This window comes from Mustela lutreola, chromosome 3 (assembly GCF_030435805.1).
Source record: "Mustela lutreola isolate mMusLut2 chromosome 3, mMusLut2.pri, whole genome shotgun sequence".
Taxonomy (NCBI): domain Eukaryota; kingdom Metazoa; phylum Chordata; class Mammalia; order Carnivora; family Mustelidae; genus Mustela; species Mustela lutreola.
In genome coordinates this window covers 59,914,776-59,940,392 of record NC_081292.1, presented here as the reverse complement: position 1 = coordinate 59,940,392, position 25,617 = coordinate 59,914,776, and the positions used below count along the sequence as shown (strand labels likewise).

General features: G+C 36.7%; 1 protein-coding gene across 1 annotated transcript in view; it reads right to left on the bottom strand.

The window, feature by feature from the left end:
* Window positions 1-8,527: 8,527 nt before the first annotated feature.
* Window positions 8,528-25,617, bottom strand: part of UBE2W (ubiquitin conjugating enzyme E2 W) — an 82,405-nt gene continuing 65,315 nt past the window's right edge. Inside the window, exon 6 of the mRNA XM_059166203.1 lies at window positions 8,528-13,864. Coding sequence (XP_059022186.1) covers window positions 13,851-13,864 — 14 coding nt within the window. The 3' untranslated portion in view covers window positions 8,528-13,850. The remainder of the gene's footprint in view (window positions 13,865-25,617) is intronic.

Sequence of the window (25,617 nt, the reverse complement as noted above, 5' to 3'; positions counted from 1 at the left end):
CAACATATGCAAATTAATAAATGTAGTATACCACATTAATAGAATGAAAGATAAAAATAGAGAAAAAGCATTAGACAAAATCAATTTGGGGTTGTAAGTTTGAGCTCCATGTTGGGTATAGAGTTTACTTAAAAAAAAAAAAAAAAAAAAAAAAAAAGGAAAAAACTATGATGCAGATCTGAAGCCTGTGAAGGGAAAGAGGGGAGGAAGTAGGTGTGGGTAGGCAAAGCATCAGTCTCAGATGCAGAAATGACAAGGTCTTATTGGTCTAATGGGAAAATCTAGATAGAACAAGGATTACCTATTAGAGAAGTCCCACATTCAGTACTAACGGCCAGGCCATGTTACTGGCTGAGGGCTGCTTGGGGAAAGTGTGATTTAGGCTCTACATCTGAGGTGGATTCTGAAGTGCTACAGTTGGAGGATACCAACCAGCCAACTGCACTAACTGAAGCTGACCAGCAGGCTATTTCATGAAGGAAGGTGGTGCACTCCCACAGCAGCCACACCCACTTTGTGGTCACTCGAGATTATATATTATAAACAAACATATATCTATTTATTTAAGACTGGAATGTGCATATTTCAACAGATCAGAAATCACAAAACAGTATGTAGAATTCAGTTATTCAAATAGAAACTAAAGAAACGACCATTTGGAACCAGCATAACTTCCCCAAGAATGTGTTGCACCAGAATAACCAGCATTTCCTTTCTTTGATCAACTATATAGAAACGTGGCCTGACAGATCATAGTCTGAGGTTTGGTAGCAAAATAGCAGAGAGTAGTTAAAAGGTTTAAAGAACACACTGTGCTGCAGACACTAAACAGTATGCTGTGGGCTTACTGTATGCTGTATGTCTTACTTGCTTTTTTAAACACTGGAAAGGTATAGAAATTCTTAGGTGTGGTACCGAAGAGAAGGAAGAGAGAGTATAGCACATGATGGAATTAAAAAAAAAACCCAAAAAACACAAGGCCCAATAGAATGGTGGAACTGAACAAAGTAAAATCTTATGGGAATAAGTAACCTACTTAAGTGGACCCCATCTCCCCGCAAAAAACAAATGGAACAAAACCAAAAACAACCCTACGTAGATATAAGAAAAGCCAATGATGTACCTTTTACTGATCAAAATCATGGGGCGTGGCTAAGAAAGTGGATTAAATCTTAAGCTTTATTAAAAGTATTGTCTAAACTACTGTTTTCCAAACTTGTTCTTTATTTAGAGCTACTTAGAACTTTATTTAGAACTAACAAGTTCTAAATAGCAAATCCCTTCTCCTAATGTAATATTATGCAGAATTTATAGGATATATATATATATAAAGATCTTATTTATTTATTTGACAGAGATCGCAAGTAGGCAGAGAGGGAGGCAGAGAAAGAGGAAGAAGCAGGCTCTCTGCTGAGCAGAGAGCCCCATGCGGGGCTCGACCCCAGGACCCTGGGATCATGACCTGAGCCGAAGGCAGAGGCTTTAATCCACTGAGCCACCCAGGCGCCCCTATATGAGATATATTTAAGTGTGCCCTGAAGTACATCCAAGAAATTCCTAGAGCTCTGAGAAAGAGCTTAAAAACTCCTGACCTAAACCAGAGAGCAAATTCTGTTCTGTTTCGTAGATCAAACTATTTGTAGTAAGATCGGTTTTGATGACCACACTTTGAGGCATCTTGACCCTACAAAAGAATGAAATTATTTTAAAATGTATTCTGTGGGGGCGCCTAGTAGCTTAGTAGGTCAAGCATCCAGCTCTTGTTTTTTGCTCAGGTCATGAGCTTGGGATGCTGAGATTGAGACCTGTGTCAGGCTCCTTACTCAGTGCTTTCCCTCTGCCCCTCCCCCAACTTGTGCTCTCTCTCTAAAGTAAATCGTTAAAAAAAGAAATAAAGAAAATGTATCATGTAAAAAACCAGCAAGGGAGATATCTTCTTGAAACAAACAAACAAACAAAAACATGTTTTCAAAACATCTGGAAATATCTGGAGAAGAGACCAAAACTTATTCCATGTATCTCCAGAAGGTAGAATTGGGGAAAAAGAGCTAGAAAGTGTATGATTAGTTTCCCAGAGCTGCTGTAGCAAAATACCACAAACTGAATGGCTTAAAACAACAGACATTTATTCTCTCACAGTTCTGGAGCACGAAGTCCAAGATCAGGTATCAGCAGGATCATGCTCTCCAGAGGTTCCAGGGACAAATCCTTCCTTGCCTCTTTCAGCTCCTGGAGGTTCCCAGCAATCCCTGGTGTTCCTTGGCTTGTAGGTGCATTACAGCATTGTTACGTGGCATTCTCCCCTCAAAGTGCCTGTGTCTCTGTGTCTTCTCCAATTTGCAGGACATCACTCATATTGAATTAGGGTCCACCCTCCTCCAGGATGACCTCACCTTACCTAATCACATCTTCGATGATTCCATTCCCAAATATGGTCACATTCGGAGATACTGGGAGTTAGGACTTCAGCATTATCTTTTAAGGGGACACTCTTTAATCCAGGTCAGTATGTAAGGAGACTTCAGTCTGAAAGAAATAACTGCAGTAATTTTCTGAGTTAATTCCCATCAGTGAACGTAGTCAGGGGTGATCACTTCAAAGATGTTAAGAAATAACTAATTCATTGGTTAGGTTATTAGCCTAGAAAATATTAAATTCCTTTTTAGCTGTAGGTCAACAGGCAATAAGCTCATGACCTAAGTAAAATTACATCACTGTTTCATTAGCATTGCCACATAAAAACTTCAGCTTACATCTCTACTCATTGACTATATAAGCTACTGTACTTGGTGCTATGAGGAAGTACAAACACATCTCCTCCCCCAGATCTGCCCCTCACCTGGTGTTTTGGTGAAAGTCATCAGCCTCCTCTCAGTTGTCCAAGCCAAAAATACGGGGTTCATGTTAAGTATAAGCATATTGACTTAGAGCCTAGATTCTGGAGTCAGTCAGATTCAGACTTCAATTCCTGCTCCATCACTTCTAAGCTGTCATCTTGGGCAAACTGATGATGGTTGAGCCGTCCATTTTCTTATACTCGACTTCAGGCCATTGCCATCCTTTGTCTTTATTGCTTAAAACTTCCTAATTCTAATTGAGGTATAATGTTCAGTAAACTACTAATGCTTAAGTGTGGAATTTAATGTTTTGACATACATATACACCTGTGAAATCAGGATAATCAAGTACCCATCACCTCCAAATGGTTTTTCCCACCACCCCACATCTCCAGGCAGACACTTCTCTGATTTTGTCACTATACGTAAATTTGCATTTTCTAGAATTTTAAATAAAAATATAGTATACTTTTTGTGTGGGCATTTTACCTCAGCATAATATAAATGTATCAATGTTCTATCCCTTTTTTATGGCTGAGTAGTATTCTGATGTACGGATATCCCAATTTGGCTACCCATTCACCTACTGATGGTCATTTGGAATGTTTCCAGTTTGGGTATTTTGCGAACTTGATACAAACCCTTCTGTGCAAGTATTTGTGTGGAGTGAAATGGCTGATTTGTGTAGTAGGTATATGTTTAATGTGGGGCTTGAACTTATGATGCTGAGATCAATGCCTGAGCTTAGATCAAGAGTCGGACACTTAAGTGACTGAGGCACCTAGGGGCCCTATGTTTAACTTCTTAAAAAGCTACCAGATAGTTTTTCAAAGTGGTTATACAATTTCACATTGCCATCAGTAGTATAGAAAACTTCCCATTACTCCACATCCTGCCAAAACTTGGTAAGGTCAGTGTAGCAAGTGTGCAGTGGTTATCTTGTACTTTTAATCTGTTGTCCCCTAATAACAAATGATACTCAGCAGCTTTTCATCTATTTACTTGCCATCTCTGTATTTGCTTCAGGTTAGTTCAAGTAAAAAAATTCACAAACAGTTTAAAATTGGTTTTTTTGCTTCATGTTATTATATCCTAAGAGCTTTTTAAAAATCTAACTACAAGTCTGGGGCACCTGGGTGTCCCAGTGGGTTAAGCAACTGTCTTTGGCTCAGGTCATGGTCTCAGGGTCCTGGGATCAAGCCCCATGTTGGGCTCTGCTTGGCAGAGAGCCTGCTTCCCCCTCTGTCTCTGCCTACTTGTGATCTGTCAAGTAAATAAATAAAATCCTTTAAAAAAAATCTAAATATGTCTTTATCATATATATATTTTGCAACTATACTGTTTTGCTGTTTCAATTTGTCCTTTGAAAACCTAAATTTTAAATCTTATTGAGTCCAATTTATCAATCGGTTTTAGTAATTTGGTTCATGGCTAAGAAATCTTTGCCAAATCCAAGATCTCAAAGCTTCTGTCTACCTGAAGAAGTTTCAGTTTTACTCTTTGAGTGTATGATTCATTTTGGGCTAAGTTTTGTATAGAAGATTTTTATTTTTATTTTTTTACAAACAGCTTTTCAAATGTTCTAGTACCATTTGTTGAATAGACTACTCTTCCCCCCTACAAGGACCTTGTTAAAAACCAATTTCTAGACTCTCCTTTCTGCTCCACTGATACGTCTATCTTTATGCCAATACTTTATAATAAATTCAAATCGTCATTTGTCTGGTACTGATAATGGTCTCTTATTTTTAACTGTCCAGTTTTTTGATCCTTCAAGTTCACTCTCCAGGACTACAGCCAAGGTATGTCTCTTAAGTGCAAATCTGAACTCATCAGTCCCTGTCAACCATGAGATAAAATCAAAACTCCACTAATATGGTCTTTCAAATTCTAGCTTTAGTTTCATCTTCCATTTTATTTTTACCATTCCCTCATCCAAATGCAATGCTCCAAACACTGCTCTCTCTCACCCTGGGTACCTCCTGTGCGTTTTATCTCGGATGCCCTCATTTTCATTCTCCCAACTTTGCCTAGCAAATGCCCACCACTTCCCCTGGGAATTCTCATCTGAACTTAAGACAGTGTTGGCTGTCCTCGCCTTGATGTTCATTCAACACTCTGATTAGCCTATCACACCAACTGGCACACTATTTTAATTAACCATTTGTCTTCCCTACCAGATCATAAGCTCCTTGAGATACAGCAGGCACTCAGTATTTGCTTTAAAGATGAACAAGACGGGGCACCTGGGTGGCTCAGTGGGTTAAAGCCTCTGCCTTCAGCTCAGGTCATGATCCCAGGGTCCTGGGATCCAGCCCGTATCGGGCTCTCTGCTCAACGGGGAGCCTGCTTCCCCCTCTCTTTGCCTGCCTCTCTGCCTACTTGTGATCTCTGTCAAATAAATAAAATCTTAAAAAAAAAAAAAAAAAAAAAAAGATGAACAAGACAGTTCCTTATTCTTTAAAAGTTTGCAACAGGATATGGTATGCAGAGCAGTAAACTCTATCAGATCCTGTCACTCCCCTCCACCTCCATACCTCCAGTGCTTTCTAGGTCTATTGTTCCATAATGTCTTGTTTCCTAGAAGGAATAACCCTGATCTCAGCGTCCTGGGACAGAGCCACACATCCGGCTCTTTGCTCAGCAGGAGCCTGCTTCTCCCTCTCCCTCTGCCTGCTGCTTTCCCTACTTGTGCTCTGTCAAATAAAATCTTTGGGGTGGGGAGGTGGAGGAAGGGATGACCTTTGTGTATTGGTCACTGTATTAAAATAAATCATTTTTAGGTATAGTAAGTGGAGGAAGCTATTCTCTTCCTAGGTCTTCAAACTTTCATCTACTCCTTGCCTCCTGAGGACACTGCCAGAGACGTCACCTCAATCCAAGTTCAAAATCTGACATTCCCTGAACCATTCCAAGATGAACATCTCAACAGGATTGTTTCCTCAGGGGCCCTTTACTCTGGGGATGGAACTCTGCTGGTTTCTGGGTTTCAACTAGTTCTGATGGGTGGGATGTTGGTATAGTGGCTCAGACTCCTGGTTTTATTTTCTGGGCAACATCCCCTGCCATACTGCCACTGACACAGTGGCTCAGCTTTATTATCTCCTAGAATTGATAAAGGAATGCTCTAAGGATGAAAGGAACAGAGTACGAGAGCCTCCACTGTTTAATGGAAACTGAAAGACCAATTTCTAACTTACCCTCACTCACAAAGTTCTACACATCATTTGGCCTTTGGCTGCTGCTCCCCCACTGGCTTACTCTGAACGAGCCACAACTTCAACTAGTTCGGCATTCATACAGGCATATCCTGTCCCAGGGCTTCTGTACTTGGGGTCATTGGACTTGCCAAGAACTTATCCACAAGGTTTATAATTTTCAAGTCATTACAGTTCTTGCAGTCAACTCACTTCTGTGATTACCAAAAACTGCTATTTGCTGTACCTTGTAGTGCTCATCACTTTTGATGCTGCATTATTTTTCTTTCTTATCCTGCCTATAACACAGGCCCTTTGAAGATAATGTGCTTTCTTTTATCTGTCATCATTTTTAACATAAAAGTACTAAGTATTTGCTCAATGCCTGTTTTTAAGCTTAGTATTAGGTTTACCTTTATAATCTCTGGTCTCCACAAATATATCTAACTTAAACCAATTATATTCTTAATTTGTAAATAATTCAAGGTAACTGATTTTCCTCAGGTACAGCAAAATATATGAAAACTTTTTTTAATAAAATAAAACCAGTTACAAATGGTTAATGATTTACTTCAAAGTAGTTATTTTCAAACTCTCTGCAGTAGTAAGGATAGGGTGTTCTGCTTTGACACTTCACACAGATAGGTGGTTTAGATCTATGTTTCAAAATCGCTAGCACCTGAGTAAGTTTCTTGGGAAAAGTTAGTATAAAAATACAAGTACAATCAAATTAATTTAACAAACATTTATTAAAAGTTTATAGGATAGGTACTGTATACTACATGCTGAGGACACAAGCACCATTGAGACATTGTCCCTTTTATTAAAGAATCCAGGATAGAAAACTGGTAAGGAGTGGGAAGGGAAGAAGGACAAAGATACCCTGTAACTACATTTGAACTAGACTTTTCAGGTAGAAAGAGAGATGATGAACATTCTAGGAACATGGAAGAACATTAGCCAAGTACAGGTAGTCTTGTTTTGCTATTACTTATATGGAACAAGGTGTGTGGATGGCTGAAGAGCAGCCTGGGAACACCAGGATAACGGCAATGGCACTGGAGGGAAGGGAGAAATTTTAGATATATATTTTTTAAAGACAGGCTCAACAGAGATTAATGATGGAAAAGTGTCAGAGAGGACTAGTGATAATTCTTCATCTGGATAACTAGGTTGGATAGAAATGCCATCGTGACAGGAAAGAAGAGAAATATGTATTTGGGGGTGTGGGGGGGGAGAAACATAAAAAACTTTAATATTAAGTTGGATACCTTTTCTGCAGGATATAGCCATCCTTATTACGTTCTTGCCTGATGAGTTTTATCTACCCACAGTAGGTCCTTGAAGGCCAAGTACCTATATGAGAAGATAATTTCTACCTTAGTTTCTTATTTCAACTTTCATTATTAAAACATTTCCACACTCCACTGAATTAGAGCACACAGGTCTCCCACTTATATATTTTGCCTTAAGCAAACATTAAAAAGAAATCTCATAAGCAATTTAAAATATTTATTGACAGGAATTCCCAGGACAGATATAGAACCACTGTGGCCTTAGTCCATATTACCCAAGCACAGAAAACCCTGAGTTGCAGCACTGGACTTCAATTCAGTTCAAGTTTAATTCTGCCATATGTTAGAGTGAAAAGTACTAAGGAATACAAGGATTTCAACAGAATCACTTATTCACAGTGGCTTAAAGCTTCTATGAGAGGTAGAAATTATTTTAAGGATTATAATAAAGGGAGAGAGTGTCACCAAAGTCCAAATACAAAGGAAGCTGGACCTTACATTTATCTAACCAGCTACTCATCTAATGTTGAGGGATGCAGAACGAGCATGCTGAGATAAGGTAGTTTTATGATAGCACAGCTGCCCCAGTGAAGAGTAAGGTGCTCCTGGGCATGCACATGCCCCGTGAATAGAAAACCTAGAAATCAGCAGAGAATATTAAATTTCTTCCTGCTATGAATAACAGAGATGCAGAGAGATACCCCTTCTTCTGCTTATCTCCTTTTCTCTTCCCATAGCTTCCGGAGTCACTCACCTAAGTAAGTTATTTGATCTGTGTGGATATTCAGGAAAACATCCCAAAGTTCTCTACAGTATATCCTTAGGAATCATACAACTTAAAGCTCAGCAACATCAGACTCATGGTAACTCTAAGCAAGTGCCTGAGTCTCAATTTCCACCTTTTCTGAAAACACCCACCTTTTACTCAGGATTTCATTAATTAAAGCATGAAGAACCACTAAGACATAGTAGGCTACACTAAGTAAACATTATCTGTTAAATACACAAGTGCTTTAGTGACTATCTTCATGTTGTTGCACTTATCTTTGGAAATGGGCATTTTACTGTTTCCACAATCCTTTGTAGATCACAGTCCTTTGTAAAGAGAAGCTAGTACATAAGTAAATTTTTACATTATAAACTACAAAGAGATTTAATATCTATTCAATTTAATATTCAAGTCTACATAAAATAAATCATGACAACTGCTTTATTATTAAAAGTTACTGAATTCCATAAAGCACACAATGTAATTTATATTCAACTAACAAAAGTTTGATACATGTATTTAAAAATATATAATATATAGATTTGTCTTAACATTTATATTCTATTCAAAAAGCAGTAGCTTTACATATTTTACAACTTGAATTATAAAATATATATACATCCACCCTATTCAAACCCTCAAGCATGAGCTTCCATTCCTATTAATAAAATGCACAATCGTATTTCTGAATATTGAGAGAAAAATGGTACCAACTAAAAACAACAAACCCATTTTAACTTGAACATTGACTTAATTCTTGGCTATAGATAACTGATATATTAATATTTTCAAATAATTATTTTACCCCGAGCCTGCTAATCAATATTTATATAAATAATCTGTAGTTAACTATAGAGAGACTTGATTTTCACGGTTTCTATCAACCACATTCCTTACTCAACTTGTTTCCACTTTAAAATTAGAGAGGTGGGATTATGCAATTTTTCCATTAACTGCTAAATTTGACAAGTGATATCACAACTAATAAGCCAAAGCCCAGAACCATGCTTTGCCATTGAGAAAGCAGCTTAGAATGACTGCAGAAGCAAACTTTTCACAAAACCCTGACGATGTATGCATCAAGAAACTGTTCTCTTTTTCACTGTCAACTGCACTCAACTTGCTCAATTAGTTCTTTACTCATGTTTAAAATATACCAGCTTCTATTCAGGCATTGCTTCCACATATTCAAAATGTCTTCAGATATTACAATATTTTATAAAAAATTTTTCATAAAAAAAGACATTCATGTAACCATTCTGGAGATTCATCCCTAAATGTAAGTCCCAATACCATTTGAGAATTAAAATCCAATAAACACCTCAATTACAGGACCATAGTCAGGAGCAGAACTTCAACTTTAAGAATAAAGGTCTAAGTCTGAAGTACATGTTTAGACTCCAAAGGCCTCTAATGATAATGATGCATACAGGCCTGTCTTTAATACACAGTTCATGCTGAGAAAACAAAAGTTCCCACAAATTATTAAAAAATCTCAAAATGGCTTAGCAACTTAAATGGACACTTTTACCAAAACAAATAATTTAATTCATTTGGGAAATAATTAGGCTTTGGGACAGTCACCATCCAAAAAGTAAACCAAATGCCCTCAATATTAGTATTTAGGAACTAAATTACTAGTTAACAGCACATTTATTAAGCAATTATTCAACAAATTTAGCCACATACTGATGAACTGAAATTAGGTATCAGAAACTCTATGTATTTTATTTGTAGGAAGGAATCTTTTTAAAGAAAAAATTCTGATGTAATTTCACTAATCTTCCTCTTTTGGATTCCCTAACCTCAAGAAAAGGAAAGGGGAAGAAAGGGAGGAAGACAGGAAGAGAGGTAAGGAAGGAGAGGGGAAAACTTAGGGAAACTGCTGAAGACTGACATACTGGACATCTCTGAAGAGAAAGGAAGAAAGAAAAATGAAAGAGATAAAAACAAACAAAAGACTGCAAAGAGGATTAGGGCCAAGGGGTGCAGACTAAGAGACACCTTCACAGATCTTAATCATGCAAAGGCATTAGCATAACACAGAACCATGCAGTAGCTGATTTTGTTAACAGTGAATCCGCAGAAAAGATATGGGAAAGCCTCAGTTCTTTTTGAAAACCAATTTATATACACTTAATAAATCCTAAGCATTCAGCTAAAATATGTACAAAAAACTAAATAAAAGTGAGATTGAGAAATATAAGCAGCAGTAACCATAAAGTCTTAGAACTAGTGACACTGAATTCTTTATTTAAAAAACTTCTGAACATACAGTACCTCCTCTTCTCATCTATTTTTAGGAAGAAGCTTTAACAAGTTTTAAATATCTCAATTCTCAAAAACAATAGGCTTTTTAAAAAATAAGACTTGATTACCAGAAACAAGTAATATGTGGTTACATACCATTTGCATATCACTACTCATTTCCATTATTTGCCAATTCATCTTTGATGCAATCTGGAAATAATTAAGCAGTCACTAGATACCTGCTTTAGAATCTGAAGAAATTATTATTTGCCACAGGAATCTAATGATATATATTTGCATATATTTAAAATTTCAGAAGGGAAAAACTAATAAAACTATCCTAGTTATTTTATACCAAATATTTATATACCTAGTCAAAACAATAAGGATTAAGATCTTTCTCCAGATGAACTGTATATAAAAGCTATTTTAGCATTTTCTTTTGGGGATTAAAAAAAGCTTTATTTCCCTGCTAGCTAAAAGGAGGAATTCATCCACTACAAGTTAAGTCCTTTAGAGGTGAATTCCATAAAATTTATTTTAAAAAATTTATCTTAAAAAAACTGAAAACCATTTCTTTCTTTAAAATCTATGGCATTAATACCTACTTCACATAATATTTTTGAGAGGGCACCAAGTTCATGATCTAAGCATGCAAAATAAGGAAATGAATGTATCACTGTCTTAATAGAATTTGGCAAACCAGAAGAATGGCCTTAAAATAAATAAATAAATAAATAAATAGAGAGTACATATTGTCTAAATATGAAAGTATAATTCTGTAGGCCTATGCAGCAGATAGTGCCCCATGGAGCAAGGAAAGAGGGAAGTAGCATAATCCTATGTACATTTTCTTGGTATTCTGGTTGTTGTTCAACAACACATTACAGAGAAATATTCTTTTTATTATTACAAAGCCATTAAATGCCCTCTCTAGAGCAAAGACTTAGGTAAACGTCTTATGTCTTTTAATAATGTTTAACTTACATTTAAAATTAACTTAATTAAATCGAAGTGCAAAGGAGTTTCCAATAATTCCTAAGTTCAAGGGAGTACTGCAATGAATAAGGTGTTACCTTATTGCAAATTCTGAATGGTTGGTATTCCTATATTTTAGGTATTTCATCTTATCTTCTCTTTAAACCATAAAATGTACTGAAATTATTTGGTTTCCTTTACTTTCCTCTACTTTGTTTTATTTTATGGTATCTCTATGTAGAGAAAGAGGTATGTTAAAATACTGCTTCTTTTATTTTAAAAAACTCAATTGAGGCTATATAATCTACAGGACAGCACTGTTAATCTTTGACCTGGCATATTAATTCCTTTGGTGACTAAATGTCACAGGTCATTTCTTTATAAAAGAATTTTAGTACGTGGACCAGCAATACGGAGAAAGATCCCCCACCCCCACCCCTGAAAATGATCAAGTCAATCAGTAGTTTGGAGCAGTTGTGTAAAATATGAGAAATACGTAATTTGCCGCTGCAGATTTCATATTAAAAAAGCAGTTAAAAATTAAGAGTAGCTCAAAGCATCCCAAAAAACATTTTCTGTCTTAGTTAAACAGGCCAAATGATAAGACTGATAGACTATTATGAGAACTTATGTGTATCTAGTCAAGAAAGAACAAAAAATGTGTTTAATTTTAAAAAGTGTTATTTGCTAACTATAGTATAAACAGTATCCACAATTTGGTGGCTGGCCATAGTTTTAATTTCTTTTTTTTCAAGTTATTTCTACAGCAGACATATTTTTGAAGTCTACCCACCCCTGAGTTCAGCAATTATACTTTTAGAGTGTAAAATTATATGCCCTTAATTAACAACATGTACAAAGCTACAAAATGTCATCTATACAGAGATTAAAAACAATTTTGAAAATATTCCTTGCCAATTATTGATTGGATGTTTTGCTGGGGTACATACTTCAAACCTTTCAGCCAATTGGCCTTTATTTTTAAGCCCAAATTGATTCATATATTTATTCACTGCAGGATATGTCAAAAAGAGTGCAACAACAGGCATTAGTAAAAATAACATTGTAGTAGAAACAGATTTTTGCATATGTGAAAAGGTAATTTATAAAATACATAATTGCTTTTTAAAAAGAGAACCTAGTTGCAATATCATTAACTTACATGGTACTGAGAATTGGACGTTTCAACAATTTTTTTTTCTATAGAAAAATTTTATCTAGCTGTAAGCAAAGTCTTTTCAACAACAAGAAAACAAAATAAAACAAATCCCTCCAGGAAAAACTGTACGGTTATGTGAGACAAATAAGCAAACATACCATTCTAGAGTGTACTTTTGCCTAAATTTTAAAATAAAAATGTCCACACTCTTTTGTTAAAACATTAAGCCTCTGTCAAAAATGTATTTCTTATTTTAGGGTACAGGATTAAAGGACAAAATGATACTTACAAGAAAAAATTACAAGAAAAAACTTGACAAAAGCTTTTCAATTGAAGTACTGTAACATTCAAACTTGACTTAAAACATAACAAAAGAAACAAAATTGCAAATGAAAACTCTTTATGGATTTTTCAAACATAAATAAATGAAATAGTGTTTAGGCAGTAGGGCTCATGCTGATGGCTAGCAGGAAGTAACAGAGTGTAGATTAATCTACTTGGAAAAATCGTTACTGTACAAACAAGCCCCAATTAAGGACTGCAGCAGTTTCATCCTCACTGCCATTGTTCTTACTTCCAAGATCAAGCCTTGATTCAACCGTTCATACCCTAGATTTACTCATACCTTTACTCCAGAGATTGAGGAACTATATACAACAAATGAATTTATTTTCACCATAGGGATAAACAATATTGTACCTCTCTGCCAATGTTACTTGAAAACCTTCCATGTCAAAACAATTTGACAGCAGATATAAACAATTCAATAAATACGCAATGATCTTTCATTACAGTCCTTTAAAGACGCATGTTAATTCATGCTGTTAAACCTTAGGATCACAGTGCATAGAATCCAAATATAAACAGTTGGGGTGACTTTCAAAGTAATGTTGGATCCCTCACTTTATTTATAATCCCATTATAACCAGTAAGTTCATTTCATAGGCCCTATCATGCATTAATTATTGGGTGGCAGGAGTTAATGAAAATTTTTCCTGTTTAACGTCCATTGCCGGCAATGAACGTCCCAAAACCGCCAAGGAAGTCATTGTTATTGCACAATACATGAGGACCTGGAACTTTTCCAAAAGCTTAAAAAAATAAAAATAAAAAATGGAATTATATTGACATTTCCTGACACCTGCATTAATACTGTATGACTAATAAAAGCATGTCAGTTGCCTGGACTGAACCAGCGATCAACATGCGCCCAGAATGCACACGAGTAAAAATGCAGTAAAAGGAAGTAGTCTTCATTGCCTATAGGTCACTTCCAGTCAAAGGTTAAAGTTCAAAGACTGAATGATCAAAGTGCTCATTTTCTCAGTAGGACTATCTTCTGCTAGGAGGATGATAACAGTGGCATCAACAAGTATCATCTTTAAGAAAAGGAGAGAAAAAGACAATTAAAAAAGTCAAACATGCGTAAGTAAAATCCATACAAGTTAGTCTAACAGAAATAATTTCAAGAAGAACATGGTTTACATGTCTGACTTGCCTCCCCCAATCTTTACAAATAAAAAGTCCCATTTGTGTTCAATTATATAATAACAAACAAATCAAGTTCCATTCTTTCACAGAAATAGTAGTTCACACAAGTCTTAAATGATGCACCAGTATGTTAGTTCTATTTAAAATAATAAATTGATTATGTTAGCACATATTAAGGATTTATCAGTCGTAAAGAGTTCTTTTATGAGCAACAATTTTAAGTTGTAATGAGATAGGAAGTAAACTCCTGATGAACAATGTCATAGTATTTAACACAGGATAATCCATGTTTTGTCTTTATAAAGGAAATAACTTCACAAATGAGGCACAATTAACAAATTAATTAATATACTGTTAATGTTTAAGTGTATTTTCTAAAGATAAATTAATAACATTTTTAGCAAATATAGATACATATACAAACGAGGCCATTAAAAAAAAAAACACCTCACAGATTTAATAATGTCTTCTGATAACCTCAACACATTATGTAAGATTGAGGAGTTCCTAACTTATTTTACAAAATTATTTCACAAGACATATCTGAAGGATTTATTTTGAGGACTGGTTACTCTTCAGAAAGCAGCTTTAGAAAGAAGACAGACTAATGGCAATTACCCAAGAGTTGTGAAAGCTCTCAAGGAGAGTGCTGCTGAAAAACTGGCCAAAATACTTTACAAACTATTCCACCTTAGGATCCATACACTGTTAATAAAACTCAATGAAAACTAAAAACCAGTAAATCTGATTTCTATACTGGGCAAACTCACAGACTATTACTCTATATTTTAATGCCAATCTAAAGGGTGAAATATACTAGATTTTTAAAATACATCATCAGAAATCTTTAAAGAAAATATCTTTAAGAAGAAAATAAGCAGATAGCCTATAGCTTCTAAGTGTCACATCAAAGTATCTGTTTCTTAAATTACTATGGAACTTGGAACAACAAGGAGATATGGATGCCATGGATGCAGAACAAACTTAAGAATGTAAAGAAGGTCCTTAAAACATCACTCTTCCAACGGAGTAATTTATAACTCCAGGGTCCTTGGAAAAAAAAAAATAAAACTAATCACACAGACCTCTAAGCTAAGAGATGGCACTAAATTCTACCTAATAAGTCAAACCTTAAGTATTCTACCACATGACAATGTATACAGTAAGAAAAGTGAGACAAAATTCAACCTGAACATCAAGTACCTAATTAATCACCAATAATAAGATCTTATCTCCAAAAGGTATATCATCTTTGATAGACTACAACATAAATGTATTTCCATCAGGTTGTTCATTCTGAAGTACTCCAGTATAGTAAGTGCTGTAGAATGTGCTACAATCCACCAAAATGATTAAGAAATCCATATAAAGCTATTCTCCCTAGCCCAATCCCTACCTTGGATTAGAGGTTTAAAAAACAAACAAACAAAAAAACAACTAATATTCCCTGGCTTGAATACTCTATCTTTAGAGAAATAAACTTATTAGTAAGTTTTGAAAATAGAGTTCTAGAGCGCCTGGGTGGCTCAGTGGGTTAAGCCGCTGCCTTCGCCTCGGGTCATGATCTCGGGGTCCTGGGATCGAGTCCCATATCGGGCTCTCTGCTCAGCAGGGAGCCTGCTTCCCTCTCTCTCTCTCTCTCTCTCTCTGCCTGCCTCTCCGTCTACTTGTGATTTCTCTCTGTCAAGTAAATAAATAAAATCTTTAAAAAATAAATTAATTAATTAAAAAAAAAAAAGAAAATAGAGTTCTATTATCTCTGATAGTTGGACCCACAGGGACACAATGACTTAAACATTACAAATCTGTCACAGCTCTAAGTAATCAAAGAATCTACAAGCAAATACTTAAGTATGGAGACAAGTATGAGCTAAAGCCATGGCTAACTTTTCCCCAAATAAAAAGGCCATCACTAAGAAGTAAAAAATCCATTTGTTATCAAAAGGAATACTGTTTCCTAGCTAGATGAAAAAACATTATTGAATCTAAGATGGTTTACAAAAAAAAAGTTTTTAGAGCAAACCCATCATGGATCAAGACAAATATAAGTCTGTAAAACATGATCAAAGAATTCAATAAGTAAAGGCAGTCCTAAGGGGGAAATACATATCCATCCAAGCCTCCCTCAAAAAAAGGAACAATCCAGAACACAGCAGCTGTCTCTGCACCTTAAAGAACTGGAGAATCAACAACAAATCAAACCAACTCCACACATAAGAAGGGAAATCATCAAGATTAGAGCTGAGATCAATGAGGTAGAAACCAAAGATACAGTAGAACGTATTAATGAAACTAGAAGTTGGTTTTTTGAAAGAATCAATAAGATCGATAAGCCATTGGCCACACTAATCCAAAAGAAAAGAGAGAAAGCCCAAATTCATAAAATTATGAATGAAAAGGGAGAGATCACAACTAACACCAAGGAAGTAGAAACAATCATCAGAAGTTATTATCAACAGTTATATGCCAATAAGCTTAGCAACCTTGATGAAATGGATGCATTCCTGGAAAACTATAAACTCTCAAAATTGATGTAACTAGTAACAAGATTGAAGCAGTGATCAAAAACCTCCCAACAAACAAGAGCCCAGGACCTGACGAATTCCCTGGAGAATTCTACAAAACTTTCAGAGAAGAAATAACACCTATTCTCCTGAAGCTGTTTCCAAAAATTGAAGCAGAAGGAAAACTTCCAGACTCTTTCTATGAAGCCAGCATTACCCTGATCCCCAAACCAGGCAAAGACCCTACTAAAAAGGAGAATTTCAGATCAATATCACTGATGAATATGGATGCTAAGATTCTCAACAAGATCCTAGCAAACAGCATCCAACAGCACATTAAAAAGATTATCCACCATGACCAGGTGGGATTCATTCCTGGGCTACAAGGATGGTTCAACATTTGCAAATCAATCAATGTGATAGAACAAATTAATAAGAGAAGAGAGAAGAACCACATGGTCCTCTCAATTGATGCAGAAAAAGCACTTGACAAAATCCAGCATCCATTCCTGATTAAAACGCTTCAAAGTATAGGGATAGAGGGAACATTCCTGAACTTTATAAATGCTATCTATGAAAGAACCACAGCAAATATCATCCTCAATGGGAAAAAGCTTGCAGCATTCCCGTTGAGATCAGGAACAAGACAAGGATGCCCACTTTCACCACTCTTGTTCAACATAGTATTAGAAGTCCTAGCAACAGCAATCAGACAACAACGAGAAATAAAAGGTATCCAAATAGGCAATGAAGAAGTCAAACTCCCTCTCTTCGCAGATGACATGATTCTTTATATGGAAAACCCAAAAGACTCCACCCCCAAACTACTAGAACTCATACAGCAATTCAGCAATGTGGCAGGATACAAAGTCAATGTGCAGAAATCAGTGGCTTTCTTATACACTAACAATGAAAATACAGAAAAGGAAATTAGAGAATCGATTCCATTTACTATAGCACCAAGAACCATAAGATACCTGGGAATAAACCTAACCAAAGAGGTAAAGGATCTGTACTCGAGGAACTACAGAACACTCATGAAGGAAATTGAAGAAGACACAAAAAGATGGAAGACCCTTCCATGCTCTTGGATCGGAAGAATAAACATTGATAAAATGTCTATACTGCCTAGAACAATCTATACTTTTAATGCCATTCCAATCAAAATTCCACCAGTATTCTTCAAAGAGCTGGAGCAAATAATCCAAAAATTTGTATGGAATCAGAAGAGACCCCAAATTGCTAAGGAAATGTTGAAAAACAAAAATAAAACTGGGGGCATCACATTACCTGATTTCAAGCTTTATTACAAAGCTGTAATCACCAAGACTGCATGGTACTGGCATAAAAACAGACACATAGACCAGTGGAACAGGGTAGGGAGCCCAGATATGGACCCTCAACTCTATGGTCAATTAATCGTCGACAAAACAGGAAAAAATATACAGTGGAAAAAAGACAATCTCTTCAATAAATGGTGCTGGGAAAACTGGACAGCTGTATGTAGAAGAATGAAACTCGACCATTCTCTTACACCGTACACAAAGATAAACTCAAAATGGATAAAAGACCTCAATGTGAGACAGGAATACATCAGAATCCTAGAGGAGAACATAGGCAGTAATCTCTTCGATATCAGCCACAGCAACTTCTTTCAAGATATGTCTCCAAAGGCAAAGGAAACAAAAGCGAAAATAAACTTTTGGGACTTTATCAAAATCAAAAGCTTCTGCACAGCAAAGGAAACAGTCAAAAAAACAAAGAGGCAATCCACGGAATGGGAGAAGATATTTGCAAATGACAGTACAGACAAAAGGTTGATATCCAGGATCTATAATGAACTCCTCAAACTCAACACACACAAAACAGGCAATCATATCAAAAAATGGGCAGAAGATATGAACAGACATTTCTCCAATGAAGACATACAAATGGCTATCAGACACATGAAAAAATGTTCATCATCACTAGCCCTCAGGGAGATTCAAATTAAAACCATATTGAGATATCACCTTACACCAGTTAGAATGGCCAAAATTAACAAAACAGGAAACAACATGTGTTGGAGGCGATGTGGAGAAAGGGGAACCCTCTTACACTGTTGGTGGGAATGCAAGTTGGTGCAGTCTCTTTGGAGAACAGTGTGGAGATTCCTCAAAAAATTAAAAATAGAACTTCCCTATGACCCTGCAATTGCACTCCTGGGTATTTACCCCAAAGATACAGATGTCGTGAAAAGAAGGGCCATCTGTACCCCAATGTTTATAGCAGCAATGGCCACGGTTGCCAAACTGTGGAAAGAACCAAGATGCCCTTCAACGGATGAATGGATAAGGAAGATGTGGTCCATAGACACTATGGAGTATTATGCCTCCATCAGAAAGGATGAATACCCAACTTTTGTAGCAACATGGACAGGACTCAAAGAGATTATGCTGAGTGAAATAAGTCAAGCAGAGAGAGTCAATTATCATATGGTTTCACTTATTTGTGGAGGGTAACAAATAGCATGGAGGACATGGGGAGATAGGAGAAGGGAGTTGGGGGAAATTGGAAGGGGAGGTGAATCATGAGACTATGGACTCTGAAAAACAATCTGAGGGGTTTGAAGTGGTGGTGGGGGGCTGGGAGGTTGGGATACCAGGTGGTGGGTATTACAGAGGGCACAGATTGCATGGGGCACTGGGTGTGGTGAAAAAATAATGAATACTGTTATGCTGACAATAAATAGATAAATTTAAAAAAAAAAAAAAAAACCTCAATATTTCTAACCTCTTGACTAAATATTTGTAGCAAGATGAAGGCCTGAAAAAAAAGTCTTTTTTTCTAGAACTGTAGAAGCCCTTATTAAAAGTATACCCTCAAATATAATACACAAATAACCAGTTCCAAAGAGATGACATCTATCATGGCTAACTTCACTGACTTTTGGGAGATATGAGTGAGAGAGAACTACATTAGAAGAAGGTCAGTTAGTTTTCCCCAGAGCATAAAACCTATCACATTTTAAGGGACTTCTCAACCATCACATTATATTGGAGACTACCTCCCTGGATATTCCCAAAGACTAAAGACTAGAAGAAAAGGAACACAGTAGTAAGTAGATATGAAGTAGGATTTCACTTCCAAGACAAAACTAAATCTTTGGAGCACCTGGGTGGTTCGGTTGGTTAAGCGACTAACTTAGGTTCAGGTCATGATCCTGGAGTCCTGGGATCAAGCCCCACATAGGGGCTCCCTGCTCAGCGGGGAGTCTGCTTCTCCCTTTGCCCCTCCCTCCTCTTGTGCTCTCTCTCTCATTCTCTTTTTCAAATAAATAAAATACTTTTTTCAATGAATTTTTTAAAAGATTTTATTTATTTGTCAGAGAGAGAGAAAGAGTGAGTGAGCACAAGCAGGGAGAGCAGCAGGCTGGGAGCCTACCCAATGTGGGACTCGATCCTAGGACTCTGGGATCATGACCTGAGCCAAACGCGGGCACTTAACCAACTGATCCACCCAGGCGTCCCATAAATGAAATCTTAAAAACAAAACTAAACTAAACTAAATCTTAAAAAAAAAAAAAAAAAAAAAAAAAAAAAAAAGATTTTATTTATTTATTTGTCAAAGAGAGTGAGCACAGGCAGACAGAGTGGCAGGCAGAGGCAGAGGGAGAAGGAGGCTCCGCGATGAGCAAGGAGCCCGATGTGGGACTTGACCCCAGGACGCTGGGATCATGTCCTGAGCCAAAGGCCGCTGCTCAACCAACTGAGCCACCCAGACGTCCCTAAACTAAATCTTTACACATAGGTTTGTATCTCAGCAGTTTTAGGAATTAAAGGTTTTTTTGTTTGCTTTTATGAATCAACTAAGAAAGATTCCACAGAAGACAACAGAATTGTTATCCAGCAAGAAATAAAAGGAAAAAAACTGCTAGACTGAGTAAAATCTGGAATTAGAAATTTAGAAAGTGATTCTCTAATCCTAAAAGGTACTGCAAATGTAAAAAAAAAGTTCACAAATAACTAGGTAATTCTATGGACAGCTATAAGGCAGGAAATTTTGTTAATACTAGTCTGATATGACTGTGTTCCTATCACCTAATAATCCTTAGAATTTTTATAGTAAATGTTCCAGCTGAATGGAACCAGAATAGTCTACAGTTTTGTAAAACAAGAAGATATTCTCTACTCCTCCCCAAATTTATAAACTTAACAGTTTATTGGACGTAACAACTAAACATCATGCCAATCTATTTCCTGTAAGCCTAGTCTTCTGAAGCCAATACTCAATTACAGTCTTGAGCTATACTGCTCAATTTTGTATCACGTTAAGGAAAATGCTTCAGGAACTAGATCAGTACTGCCATCTGTGGAAAGCAATCACTTATGAAACCAAGTTGTGTATGTTTAATCTGGATACTAGGAAACAGATGGATCATATTATTAATGAATTCTATTATCTATCTTATTGAAGTATTTTTATGGTCCCATAAAAAGATACTTTTTATCTTTTTCAAGCGCAATTATGTCTATTGTATGATTTTAAACTTTGACGCTCATTCATTCATTTGTGTACTAAACTGTATAACATTTGTTTTCTATGGACCATTCTAGCCCTGAACTATAGGTCAATTCCTTAGCCCCTTTGTATGCTGAAATGAGTTGTCTATTCAAATACTTATTTTGGTTACTACCCTTTGTTAATTTTTACATTTTTTTTTAATTAAAGATTTTATTTATTTATTTGACAGAGAGAAATCACAAGTAGACGGAGAGGCAGGCAGAGAGAGAGAGAGGGAAGCAGGTTCCCTGCTGAGCAGAGAGCCTGATGCGGGACTCGATCCCAGGACTCTGAGATCATGACCTGAGCCAAAGGCAGTGGCTTAACCCACTGAGCCACCCAAGCGCCCCAATTTTTTATTTTTAAACCTATTGTGTTTAATTGATTTTTCAAAGCATATGGGCCTCTGGCTAAATTTACAACACAGAATATTTGTATTCCAAGGCAGATATGACCTTAACCCTTTAGTGAATAGAAACTGTAAAAGTAATAAAATTCTGGAGAACAGGTTGATAGCAAACTCAAAGTAGCAATAAGGAGTATGTATTCACATATCTATAACTTTTTACAGTTTAATAGGAGATAGAGAGAAGTTCAAAAGAAATGCAAACAGGGGCGCCTGGGTGGCTCAGTGGGTTAGGCCTCTGCCTTTAGCTCAGCTCCTGGGATGGAGCCCTGTGTCAGGCTCTCTGCTCAGCGGGGAGCCTGATTCCCACCTCCCTCTGCCTGCCTCTCTGCCTGCTTGTAATCTTTCCCCGTCAAACAGATCAATAAAAATCTTAAAAAAAAAAAAAATAAGAAAAGAAAAGAAATGCAAACAGAAATGCCTACGGTATGATACCACAAGTAACAGTAGGGTAGCAGTTGACTGGCCTACATTTTCTTTTCTTTTCTTTTTTTTTTTTTAAAAGATTTTATTTATTTATCTATCTATCTATTTATTTATTTGACAGACAGAGATCACAAGCAGGCAGAGATGCAGGCAAAGAGAGAGAGGAGGAAGCAGGCTTCCCCGCTGAGCAGAGAGCCCGATGCGGGGCTCGATCCCAGGATCCTGGGATCATGACCCGAGCCAAAGGCAGAGGCCTTAACCCACTGAGCCGCCACCCAGGTGCCCCTGGTCTACATTTTCAAGATATACCAAAAATGTGGAAGATAGTTTAAGTTGAAAGAGACTTTTTTCGCAAGAACTTAACATTGGTTATTTGGCAGCTCAATTTTGGTGTATCAGTGGAAACCTACTCTTCTATAACCAGGACATCTACTGAATTGCCAAATTACTGTTTTTCATTAATAGAGCATCCATCCTGCATCCAGGAAGCCCTCTCTGAAGCACACAGATATTACGAATCTAAACCCAAACCTCTCTTGCCTCTTTGATTCCAAATACTGAGAAACACTCTGACCCATGTTGACCCAAGTATGTTGGTTAGCACCACAAAGGACTATGGAGCTTGTACCTGAGGGCTATAATTCTGCTTGGCTTATAAAAACTGAAATGTTAAGTGTTTCAGTGAGTTCATCTAATTCCAAGCAAGACTTTGCTCAGTCTCTGATCTTTTTATTAAGGTCTGCGGGTCACATCAGGACTCTGATTTGACCTTATAATCCCCTTTCAGAATTAGATGATGCTAAGAAATAACAAGAGTCCATATTTCTTGATAATTTGTTGTTGTAAGGAGAATATGATTAATCCATGAAGATCTTTTTGGAACTAAAGCAGCTAAACAGAAAAACATAAGCTGACATCTGGAAAGATCAAAAACAGAGCAGACACGTTTTGCTTTATGAGTTAGCATGACTTAAAAGATTTTCCAATTTCAAATATAAGGCCAACGTGAGCTATTTTTCACTCTGAAATGTATAAAGGCAAAGATAATATATGCTACACAGCTGAAATGCTTTAGTTTTTTAAAGGTGGAGGAAAAGTTCAAGGAAGATTGTCTACACCCAGTCCCCTTTATGAAAGAGCAGTTGCTCTATCATGTCAAAGTATAACTAGTATTACGTGCGCTTGATTTCATATGAGGGTCACTCCTGGAGCAAACTGTTGACTTAAAGGGGGATTCTGGGAAAGGAATGATTTAGATATGCAAGATCCAAGCATGAGTAGAAAAACATATTGAGATATGAATAATCACCGTAAGTCAATAAACTGGGATATTTTAAACAGAATTATCTGTAAATGAAAACAATTTATCTGTACCTGGGACTGGGACCTGAACCAGAATAATCATAATTTAGTTGAAATATTATTCAGTCCTTTTAAGATGGCTAATTTGTACCGGGGGGAGAGGGGAGGGAGACACTTTTAATCTGTTTATTGAATAAAATGAATTCTTACACAAACCCTGGACTATTATACATTAAGAGGCTAATTTGGGGATGCCTAGGTGGCTCAGTTGGTTAAGCATTTGCCTTTGGCTCGGGTCATGATCCCAGGATCCTGGAATTGAGCCCCATGTTGGGCTCCTTGCTCAGTGGGAAGTCTGCTTCTCCCTCCCTTTCTGTCTCTCCCCATCACTCGCTCTTTCCCTATCTCAAATAAATAAACAAAATCTTAAAAAAAGGGGGGGCAATTTAGTTTGAAAAGCCTCTTGGTATTTCTGAGCTAAGGTGGAAAATTTAATAGCTTAAACTACTAAAAGGCTTTTCTACTTTAGTCATGAAAGTAAAAAATTTCTTAGTTAATAGATTAAAAACTACCATAAAAAACTTATATGAAGTGTATTTTATTTTAAAGAATTTATTTTATATTTCTAGTTTCACTATGTGACCTTTCTCCATTTCTTATCAAAAGCACATAACGAAAAATTCTGGGAATAATCTCAGAGAAAGGACTTCTCATAAATCCTTTCAACTATAAAAAGGAGCATCAGAGGGCCTGAAAGATTGTAATCTTTCTGAAATTTCCCTACTAGGGAGGAAGGAAAGGGGAAAAAACAGGAATATACTATCTAACATCGGGACAGGACAGAATGGTAAAGAAGGTTACACTTTCAAAATAAAGGTTTTTTTTTTTTTTGAGAGAGAGAGAGAAATAGAATGCATACAAGCGGGGGGTGGAGGAGGGCAGAGGGAGAGACAGGCTCCCTACTGAGCAGGATCCGTATGCAGGACTTGATCCCCGGACCCTGAGATCATGACCCGAGCTGAAGGCAGACACCTAACTACTGAGCCACCCAGGTGTCCCAAATGAATGTATTTTTAAAATTAATTACTCCAAGACAATTTCCTCTCAAGTTTTATTAGAAAACTCCAGTGGTTTCCCATCCAAGTACTAACCAGGCCCGACACTGCTTAGCTTCCGAGATCAGACAAGATCGGGTACATTCAGTGTGGTATGGCCGTAGACAAAACTCCAGTGGTTTAAAAACACTATGGAAGGGCACCTGGGTGGCTCAGTGGGTTAAAGCTTCTGCCTTTGGCTCAGGTCATGATCCCAGGGTCCTGGAATCCAGGACTGCATCGGGCTCTCTGCTCAGTGGGGATCCTGCTTCCCTTCCCCTCTCTCTGCCTGCTTCTCTGCCTACTTGTGATCTCTGTCAAATAAATAAATCAAATCTTTAAAAAAAATAAATAAATAAAAATAAAAACACTATGGAAAAGACAATGGGGGATTTTTCTATTATTAGTGAAGCTGGGTTGGAAAAGAGTAACTATACTATCTTTAGAACTTTGACACTTTAAAAAATGTTTGATTTAGCTGTGTTTGTCATTATTCTTGATCGATTGATCCTAAAGTTTTATGAATCTGGGAACTTTCTATGCTAAGACCAAAGGGTCTGTGACATTCAATTTTTTTCCCTTTCTTTCTTTCTTTCTTTTTTTTTTTTTTTCAGAAGGCACAGAGAGAAGAGGCAGTTTGGTTTTTGGTCCTAAAAGGCAAGAAGATGAGAAAGAATGAGAAGCCAGCAATGTAAATTGAAGTAAAGGGCTGTAGGTCTTGTTAAGTGTTTTAGCAGACTTTCAGTACTCAGAAAGAATTAAGTCTGATTATTAATTCATTTTATACAGAAAGCTGTCCCTTTATACCTCAGGATCCCTGAAACAGTAGTTCTCAAGTGACAAGCTCCATCAGAATTACCTGAGGATATCTTGAAAACTAAAACAAAACCAGCATTCCAAGCACAGTAATACAGTTTATTAGATTCTTTCAAAGAGAAAGTAATCAGCAAGACTTTGGTGAAAGAGTTCCCAAGAGGGTGTGTGCAGGGCAAGGACTGGTTGAGGCAGGAGGGTGTTTTTGTATGTGCCTGTGCAGGATTCATTCCAGAAAAATAGCACATAGGGGATAAGAAATAAAGTATATTATAATGCTCCACTGAACATTCCACTGTATAAAACACTTCTTGTTTTAAAGATGATTTTCTTAGGAAAATCCTGGGACTGGGACCTGAACCAGAATAATCATAATTTGATTATGATTAATCATAATTTGTATTTGTAAATCTAATCAGATTTTCTTAGGATGGATTCTCAGAAGTTTGGTCACTGAGACAAAAGCCTTGAATCTTAAATTTAAGCTTGTTAAATATTGCTGAACTTGCTATACCAACAACAAATAGGAGAGTACTGTTTTATTCTACCCTTTA